The sequence below is a fragment of the Vigna unguiculata genome, chromosome 7 (assembly GCF_037176805.1).
Source record: "Vigna unguiculata cultivar grain cowpea cultivar isolate G323 ecotype 2 chromosome 7, ASM3717680v1, whole genome shotgun sequence".
In the NCBI taxonomy this organism is placed as follows: Eukaryota; Viridiplantae; Streptophyta; class Magnoliopsida; order Fabales; family Fabaceae; genus Vigna; species Vigna unguiculata.
In genome coordinates, this window is record NC_140798.1 from 2,631,392 (window position 1) to 2,641,683 (window position 10,292).

The following is a 10,292-nucleotide window of genomic DNA, read 5'->3' on the forward strand; positions in this document are numbered from 1 at the left end:
TTTTAATTTTTTTAATTTCTTTTTTATTTTTTTAATAATTATTTACTACTTCTTTTATATTTGTTCACAATTTAATATTTTTAAATGCTAGAATGTTGCTTAATTATATTTGAATAGTTTGAATGTTTAATTAATTTGATTGTCAAGTTATATATATATATATATATATATGTTGTTACTTTAATCTTTAACTATAATCTTTATAGTAAATTACTCAAGTAACCGTCTTATAAACAATTTTTTCTAAATTAGCATGAAAAAAATGTATAGTTTTTTATTTATATTTTGTTGAATAGCATGACAAAAAATTTGTAATATTAGTCATGCTTTCTTAGACTAATGGATACTTTCTTGGAAATAATTCTTCATATATTGGTGGTGAGCATAATCAAAACATTGATTTTTGATTTTACTATGATTGTTATCTCAGGGGTTACTTAAAAATTTATTTAAATATTTGAATACTAAAAAAAAATAATAATTTTTTTAGGTGGGTTGGTGAGCCAACTCACTTAACCCACCAACCCGTGGTGGGTTGAACCGGGTTACAAAATTTCTGGCTCACTAGAAAGTGAACCAGGTTGGGTTCACTCTTTTTCAACCCGACTCGTGGTGAGCCAACCCGTGACATATCTATTGGGTTATGTACAAACATCTTTTACTTCCTCCAGCTCCACAATTTGTTTGCACATTTCTGATATTTTTAAAATGACAATTTTCTCTACGGTAAAATTGTCTTCTTGAATATATATGTTTGAGAATATTTTCAAAATTTTCAGAATAAGATTTATGGGATTAAATTTTTGTAATAAAATTTTTGAAATACATTAATTGCATTTTGAAACAAGTCTTTTAAAAGTAGGATTTCTAGCATACATTTTCAAAATGTATATAACACTTTTTGGAATGAGTTTTACAAAACATGCTTACATGAAATGGGTTTCAAAAAGAGTTTTTCAAAAACATATGAAATGTATTTTGGAATGATTTTTTTTTTCTACATGAATTCTCTTCTTTCTTTGACATATGTAAATTAACACCATTACATATAATTTTATGCACAAAATTTAGGGAATTAGTGTCTCATGTCATAGCTTCATGTATAAGTTTCGAAATATGAGTAATTACCTTTGTTAACATAGACTCATATTTCAAACTCATTTATTTGTGGCTTCAAAGATTAGTTTGTTTTTTTATATATAACACACATCTTTTAACATTTTATACACAATCAATAATTTTAAATTCTTCTCTTTTTATATTTCTTTGTTTTCTACAACCTTAACATATTAGAGAATTTGATCCACATGTAAAGTTGACTACTCTATATTGTGGAGATTATGAATCATAACATGTATCACTACCATAAAATTAATAGGATAATAATATTTTGACCCATTACTCCAATCATCAATTTAACTATCTATTTTAATTTTTTTTAGTAGTATGATGTGATGATCTAAGAGTGATTGAAGTGGTAGATTAAAAGTGAGTCAAAAAAGTGGATCAAAATATCATTATGCAAATTAATATTAGGGAAAAATGTTGCAGATTGATAATTAGCTTCATTGTGAAGGACAATCCCATGTAACTCAAGAATGAAAAATTTGATGACATGATGAAAACCAATTGTAACCGTGTAATAACAAGAAAGTATAAAAATCAATGATGCAATACACAATAGAAGCACAATGACGAGATCTATAGCTATGATTCATCTGCAACCTCAAAGCATGTTATCAGCACGAGATGGCAACCTCTTGAAGAAATTACTAGGCACTGAGGGTAGTTTGCTTCTGAACTTGGGGTGCCTGAGCCAGAAAATGCCAGCAACTGAAGCCACAACCTTGAAAGGTGTCACATACAATGCCACAGCAGCAATGAGGCAGAAAATCACAAAGAGGCTTGTGGCTCTTGGGTCTCTCCAACTGAGCAGGGTGTGAAATCTCTCACCCTGAGTTGCAATGTCTCCAACCACAGTTTGTATTCTCCCAGCCACACTCCTGAGCCGATCATACCTCATTCTGATCACATCCTGAGCCTTTGAAGTGGGAAAAGTGTCAAATTCCTCATCAAGTTCATCTGGGCGTGCTGCTTCTGCCCAAGAAAGTTTGGTGTCCATGTCTGGAGGGTGCCTTGGCCTGAACCTGAAGTTCCATATTCCAATCAGAAACATGTAGAGGAACATGGTGGGGAGGATCAGTTCAGGGTAGCATATCAGGATGAAAAAGAGGACATGTACTAGAATTGTGGTCACTGGATTCTTCCACTGTTGCACCTCACCAAGCCACTTACTCATTGATATTGCACCTGAAAAGAGTGACACAATTCTGAAGAAATTGGCTTTGCTTCTTCTCAAGCTCCATATATGAGAGTCCACATCCAGCATGTACTCCACAACCTCTTTCCTCAGGGGTGGTTCTGCCCTCCCAAGCCTCACTGCCACAATGTTCATAGCCTGGTACCTAAGACTTTCCAACTGGTTCACTGTGAATGGATGCAGGTAATGCATTTTTGGCAGAAAAGGGTGTCCATAAAGGTAGATTATGTGAGCCATGGAGAGACAAGTGAAACGAATGGCCAATTGAAGCTCCCCCATCTTCTTCAACCCAGAGGGTTTCAGAACAAGCAGAGGGTATGAGTTTGTGTAAATCCTATCCATTTCCAAGGTTGACAAACGAATCCTCACCTTGCCAATTCTTGAGTCAATTTTGGCTCCACTTCCTTGAGTTTGCCCTCCACCACCCAAATGACAGTTGTCAAACACCCCAAAAGTTATGACAGTGCAAGGATCATACACTTCCCATGTGTATTGCTCATTCCATTTCGGATTAAAGCTCTCGGTGATTGTTCTTGTTCTCACCCATTTCTGACCATACTTTGCCACACAATAAGCATCAGTTGACCCTTTACCATTGTTTGTCTTCATAGATTGAAGCCCTTGAGCACTCAGTATCCCCACTTCAAGAATCCCAATTGGTTGCTTCCAAAGTTGTCTAGCAGTTGGCCTTGTGTCACTGATATACATTGTGAATTCATCAAGCACATGGTAAGCACCCTCAAGACACACCCTTAGGTGAATCCTACTTGAGAACTTGGTCTCGTTCCTCTTGTCACCCTCCAACACACCAAAGCCAAACCTCTCAAGGTTGTACCAGTGTGAGTGCACTGTTCTGTGATCCAAACGGATCTCAAACTTGTTAAGCGGCAAGGCTATTTTTGCCACAACCTCATCCTTCCCAGGAGAAGCCTTGTTCTCAACTGTTAGCACAAGCTTTTCCTCAAACGGCTCAGCTGCCACAAACACCAAATCCTCATTCCACATGGGGTTTGGTGTTTTTGTTGGACACAACTTGGTCTTGAGCACTTGTTGCCCAACTTGACCCTTCACAAACACTTGGGGTGGCTGGCTTTTGTCCTGTGGCTCCACATCTTGAGCTTCAATTACATTAACCCTGAGATACCATAGTTTTGGGTTAACATAAACCTTTGACCTGATATTATAAACCCCTTCTCCCTTAACTGAAGCAGAATCTGAATGCCAAGCCTCAGGGAATGCTTCATCAGCTTGTGTCCCCATCCAAACCGCAAGCATGATCTCTCCTCTGCTCCTTGCTTCCCCTCTCAGATTCTCAAGCCTATACCACTGAGGAGCCAAAGGGCTATCTGGGGGTACCCTTGTTGGCACTTCATGCATGTCAAACTCCACTTTCCCAATGTAGTCATCTCTGGCCACCATCTCTTTGTCTCTCACAAATACCTCAACAACTGAGGACTGAATCTTCTCCTTTGAGAATGCAAAAACCTGCTTCCACTCAGGGTTGGTCTTCTTCTCAAAGTGCCTTGTTTTCCCCTTGTAGTTACCAACCTTCACTTCAACATAAGGGTCAACATTGCTGGTGACAGGGTTTGGTGGAAGGTCCTTGGCCTTCACAACACGGACATAGAGGTAGAACATCTGTTCCACCAAGTCATAAGTGCTTGTGGCTCTCTCACTGTATATCCAACCACTCCCTCCACGTTGCCCTCCATGTGGCCACCTTTCTCCAAGCTCTGGCTTTGTGTCCTTCAACTTGTAGTCCTCTTGGTTCCCCTTTGCTGCTGCTTGAGAACTCATGGTTTCGACTCCGAAAATTTCACCTTTCAAATTTCCTCTCGCTGCTTCTCAACCTCTACTTCATGTGTCTGGTGAAACAGAACATGAAAATTGCTAGTGAAAGACAAGTATAGTGCAAATTTTCTTTTGGTTTAGATGCTTATGTCTTGAACCTGATTCCAACAATGGTGTTACCAATTACAATGACAGAGATGGTGTGTCATTGGAGTCTTTCAAAAATAGAAACGTGAGCCTGAAGTTTTGTTACCTTTTATGGCACTAAAATGAAAGGTAGTTACTTGTCCGAATCATGTAGTGCCACTATGCTACTCCTCACTCCTTTCTTGCTTTATTCACTCTTTATTTTAGTTTTGACTCAAAATGAAGCGCTTGGTTGATTGAACTTATTTTTTAAAAGCAGAAAAAAAATCAATTAATTTTGTTAGATAGATATATCGAATGCTTGATTTTTTTAAAAGCATTAATTTAACAATCGAAAACACTGCATATGATGCATGAAATAAAAGAATGCAAAAAGTTGAATTGTTTTTGGTGATTAACTTACAGGCTCATAATCTGAGGCACCAAACCATTTCTGAGTACTTCCATCGCCAAGACTAGTTTCTCTCTCTCGCTCTCTGTGCTCAACCTCTAATTCATAGTGAAACAGAACATTAAAATTTCAAGACTGTCCAAAAAAAGGCTTCAAGATAAAACTCTCTTTCAAAGGTCACTTTTATGGAAAGGCATATAGAAAATTAAGAGGAACCCATTATAGATGGAATATGGTGATTGAGAAAATGATACCAATATGCTTTCTTTTTCCATTTTTATTTATTGATCTGACTAAAGATATCAACGCGCTTTCTAACTATGCTAAAGGAACATTCCACAATTCTGTGCTTCATGTACACACTTCGATAATTGAAGTAAAGGTAAGAAAAGGCACTCCTAAAAATTCCATTTTTTTTTTGTAAAGGTTTATTGGCACCCCATTTGAGAGGACAAAGATGGTCTTTTTAGAATAAAATCGAGGTGGACTTGCACGTAATCGCTGCCCACTTTCATTGATTCTCTTGTCTTTCTTCCATAACTTTTCAAGATGACAAATTTTGTGGCTAAAAGACCATTTTGCCCTTAACATGTCTTGTTGTGGAAACTTTGATATATCATGTGAGATATGTGTGTTATAGTAATTTGAGAAAGTGTATGTGAATTGGGTTGAAGAAGAGACGAGTAATAGTGAATAATCAAAGAAAAAGGAGAAAGAGGCATGGAAGGGTATGGAGTAAGTGAAGTTGAAAAGATGCTTTAGAAGGTTATTCTCTTGTCTTTATTCGTCTTTAATTTAATGTTAGAGAGAGATGGGAATTTTTGGTAGTGGGAAGGATGAGAAATTCCATAGATTTAGCCGAACACCGCCACAAGGTTCTGTTTTCTTGGGCTTGAACATGAACTTCACAATTTTAACCCGACTTTTGTCAAACGGTCTTATATATACAAGTTATTAATTTTCAATTTAAAAAAGTTAAATTCCACATTTGGTTTTAATTTTAGTTTAGTTTTGTAAATTTAGTCATAATAACTTTTTTTTAATCAAGTCTAATTTTTTTTTAATTTTTTTTCTAATATAGTACATATAATTAACAGCCACTAAATATTGTCTTTTACGTGTTAATTCATAATTTTTTTGTTTTTCAATTAATTTTTTATTTTAAAAAATTCAAATTACGTGTCACATATATAGACAATATTTACTTTTAGTTTGATCTTTAAATTTATTATTCTTATTTAATTCGATTCCAATTTTTTCTTTTAAAATTAAAAAGTTTTATCTCTTCAAATTAATATCAAATTTAACTTTTTATATAAATGTTATACTAGTATTTTTATTAAAATTTATATTTTTATTAAATATTTTAATTTAAGGTTACAATTGATTTAAACTTAGAAAATAATTCTAATAATAATGACTAACACCGCCCATTTTAAATTTTACCTTTAATTGTCACGGTGTTATTCAATAATATATATATATAGTCATATAAAATTATGGATAATAATATTATTATTTTCATTTTTTACACTTATTATTATTTTCTGACGTGATTTAATATTGACAATTGATTAATATATTATTATTTATTTTTTTAAAAGAATCAATAATTCACATTAAATCATGTGAAAAAATAAAAGATGGGAGTGAAAAAAAAATGAGAGTTCAAAATATAATTCTTTTAAAATTGTATCATATATTAGATAATTAGATGAGGAGAACATACTTAAAAAGAAAACATAAGTGGTTTAACCAATACCAATTCAGAAAATAAACTTTAATTATACAGTTTTATAAAACAAAGTATAGGATGAGATTCATACTTATTCATATATTTTATATTTAAACTATTTCTAAGATATTTTTAAAATGATTAAAATTTCAGACTTTAAATTTATATATTAAAATGAAAAACTGATATTCTAGATCAACTAAACCTACATTTCTATTTTCCATAAGAAAAATGAACGCATGGAGAGAAACCTTTAAGAAACTTACTATAACTTTAATATATCATTACTAAAAAAAATTCGTATTTTTTTGTCAAAATTTGTTTGAAATTTTTTTATGAAAAATATTTATAAATTTTGTTATAAAAATAATTTACAGAAAATTACTAATTTTTTGTAAAATATTTTGCCTAAAACACTTTTTATAATAAATTTTATAAAAAATATTTATCAATTTTATAATTTTGTAAGAAATAATTATTTACGAATGAATTACGTTCTATTCAAATTCTTATAAAAAATAGGAAAAAATTATTGTTTCTTATAATATTTTTTAACAAAAAATTACAAAAATAAACCTTCCTATAATATAATAATTTTTAGTAAGATTTAAAAATAAGTTGGGTCCAAACAAATCATAGCTAGTTTACATTGGTTTGATAAAATTGTGACCACCTTAGAAGTAAAAGTTGATCTTATTAATAAGAAAAATAATAACATGACTTTCATTTAGCAGAAGGAAAGTGAGAATCGAGGCACAGGGACACAGAGCAAAGGATGTGCCCTTGGAAGGGTCATGGATGGTTTCTCTTCCATGCCAACACTCCCTTCAACCTTCCAATCAAAGCACTGAACCATAGCAGCAAGGTTGGAGGTCACAACCTGAAGTGCAAGTGAGGCACCAGGACACACCCTTCTCCCTGTCCCAAATGGCATCAGTTCGTAGTTCTGTCCTCTCACATCAAACCCCTTCTCCTCCCCCATGAACCTCTCCGGCCTGAACTCAAGCGCCTCTTCCCACACCTTAGGGTCCCTTCCCATGGCCCACAAGTTCACAAGCAACCATGTCTTTTCTCCAATCTCGTACCCACAAACCTTCATCTTCTCCGATGACTCTCTTCCTATCATCGGCGTTGTCGGGTGAAGCCTTAGGGTTTCTTTCACTATGCTTCGCATGTAGGGAAGGTTAACGATGTCTGACTCTGCAATCACCCTGCTGTTATTTCCTGTCACCGAATCTATCTCTTCTCTCGCTCTCTCCATCACATTAGGGTTTCTTATCAACTCCGCTAGCGCCCACTCCATTGTTATAGCCGATGTATCTGTTCCTGCCATCAATATGTCCTGCATCAATAAAACAAAACATTTTGGGTGATGACGAGGATGTTTGTTTACTGAGGAACATGCATATGTTTGAAGTGAAAAGAAAAGAGAGTTGGTTAATTAATTACCAAGATAAAAGCCTTTATATTCTCTCTGCTTAACTTCATCTCTCTGCTCTCATCTTCATGAATGTCCAACAGAATGTGAAGCAAATCCCTAACCTCTCCTCTCTTCTGCCTCTCCTCCACATGCTCCCTTATCACCCTCTCCATCATCCTATCAAACCTCTCCACAATCTCTTCAACCCTCTTCTTCATTCTCTGCAAATCCAACCATTTACATACCCACACGAAATCTCCCACGTTCAACTTCCCCGCCAGCTCCACCGTATCCTCCACCATCTTTCTCACCTCCGCCACCTCGCCCTCGCTCTCGCAACACCTTCGTCCCAACACCATTCTCGATATCACACTGTTCGTCAGAGTCAACAACTCCCCCCCTACGTCCACCACTTCACGCGCCTCCCCCTTCCTCCGCAATACGCGTAGAAACCTTGTCGGATAAAAAATGAACGGTTGTTTGTTCCAGTGGTACAAGTTTAAACTTAAAATAAAAACTTTGTTTTACAAGTGTTATTTTTTAATTGATTTTTATTTTTCTATTTTCTCTTTTTCAATATTTTAAAAAGATAACACTGTTATGTAAAAAAAGTTTTCAAAATATTATTTTTGCTTTTTAGTAAAATACTAATTCAAAAGAACTCGAAACAAAGAAAAAAACTACTTTGGTTTAATAAACAGATTGGAAAAACATAAAAATATGTTTACCTTCTTATTTCAAAATATAATAAGGACACACAAACCGTCCTATCTAATTGAATTTGATTTATGTTCATAGGATTACATTTAGGGTTTTCTTAATGAACCACAACAGAGTCATTAAGGTGAATGAGAGATAAATATACAATTAACTCAAATATATAACTACTCATTAAAAATTAATATACAATTAATTCAAATAAATGTTGTTCTATAGATATTTAGTTACCCATTCCTCTAAAGTATTACAACAGTCATTAACAATTTTGTATTATTAACTATATATTGTTACATAGATGAACACACCATTGAATCAACCAAAAATATAAATCATTCTATTGTTACATAAGCAAAATAGTACATAAAAATTAATTTTTGTCGCATGTTTCCACATTGATATAAATTAATATTTATCGCATGTTTATAGGAAGTCCATTTTAGTCAGTATACAAAGTTTTTGCATTAAATTAAAATGAGGAAGTTTGAATACAAAGTTAAATATATTAGAATTAATTCATGTTTAAAACTTTTATATATTTTCCTTATAAATTTTAGAATAGAATAGATGTAATTTTCTTAATTCAATGATACTAAAATTTCTTACATGTTAAACCGTGTTACAGGTAAACATCCAATAGACATGTCAAATGACGAACTTTGGATTCAAATTCACCGAAAAAATTAGGAACTAAAATTATATTTCACCTTTAAATTTATTTATATTTTAAAATAAATGAATTTAATTTTTTATTTCTATCAAAGACTTTTGTTTATTTTTCATTCTAATTATATTTGAATTTTGTATTTTTCGAAAGATAATGATATTTCAATTCACTTTTTTTGATTTATTTTTAACTAACCACTTCAATCATTTTTAGATCATCTCATCACACCACTAAAAACAATCAAAATAGATAATTAAAAGATGATTAACACCACTAAAAACAATCAAAATAGATAATTAAAAGATGATTAATAGTTAAAAAGAAGTGGGTTATTAAAATATCATTATATTATTATTTTGATTTCAAATACCCGGTTTAAAGTTTATTTTTCATTTTAGTTATATTTGACTTTCTCTTTTCTAAAATATAACATTATGATTTGGATTTCAAATATTCAGTTTATAGTGATGAGTAATATTTATTTTAAAGAATTTAAAATAATTTTTTATATATATGTGAATAAAAACAGTTTGAAAATCTTACTGTATGATATATATAGGAAAGTTTTATATACCTTCGAGTCTCTTGTTCCCTGACATGGAGGAACTGGTCGAGGGTGCGGGAACCGAGAAGCTCCGACATGCAAATCTTCTTCATGAACTTCCAGAAGCTTCCGTAGCGGGCGAAGAGGAAGCCTTTCGAACCGTACGACAGCTGGTGAACTGCCGAACTAACGAAACGGTTCGAGAAGCTATTCTCGTGAGTTTTAAGGAACTCTTTCGCCAGTTCCGGCGACGAAACCACCACGCACGAAACAGACCCCAGGAATAACTGCATGATGGGGCCGTAGCGCGTGGCCAGTGAGTGGAATGACCGGTGAGGGAGGGAGGAGATAAGGTGGAGGTGGCCGATGACGGGGAGAGAGGGTGGCCCCGGTGGACGGCGGGGATGGCGGCGGGTAAACCAGAAGACCGCACGAACTACGATGGTGGAGAGTAGCAAGAGGAAGAAGAGTTGGACATAGGTTTGAGGTTCTGTTTCCGCCATGACTGCGTGCAAGTTTTGGAACAACATTGGAAAATATTTCATGTCTTGTATAGTATG

At 33.9% G+C, this 10,292-nt stretch overlaps 2 protein-coding genes across 3 annotated transcripts; both read right to left on the minus strand.

Moving 5' to 3' along the window:
• Positions 1 to 1,489: 1,489 nt before the first annotated feature.
• FTIP1 (C2 calcium/lipid-binding plant phosphoribosyltransferase family protein) lies at positions 1,490 to 4,886 on the minus strand. 2 transcript variants are annotated; one of them, XM_028082063.2, is made up of 3 exons: positions 4,662 to 4,830; positions 4,365 to 4,499; positions 1,490 to 4,185 (listed from the first exon to the last, which is right to left on the minus strand). In XM_028082063.2, exon 3 carries the CDS (start codon positions 4,115 to 4,117, stop codon positions 1,727 to 1,729), a length of 2,391 nt encoding a protein of 796 aa, XP_027937864.1. In that variant the 5' UTR covers positions 4,118 to 4,185; positions 4,365 to 4,499; positions 4,662 to 4,830; the 3' UTR covers positions 1,490 to 1,726. The 2 variants fall into 2 exon arrangements, with proteins under 2 accessions (XP_027937864.1, XP_027937863.1); XM_028082062.2 differs by lacking the exon at positions 4,365 to 4,499 and having other exon boundaries at positions 4,662 to 4,886.
• Positions 4,887 to 7,058: 2,172 nt separating this feature from the next.
• LOC114189996 (cytochrome P450 93A3-like) lies at positions 7,059 to 10,292 on the minus strand. Its single transcript, XM_028078732.2, has 3 exons — positions 9,763 to 10,292; positions 7,834 to 8,257; positions 7,059 to 7,726 (listed from the first exon to the last, which is right to left on the minus strand). Exons 1-3 carry the CDS (start codon positions 10,275 to 10,277, stop codon positions 7,112 to 7,114), a joined length of 1,554 nt encoding a protein of 517 aa, XP_027934533.2. The 5' UTR covers positions 10,278 to 10,292; the 3' UTR covers positions 7,059 to 7,111.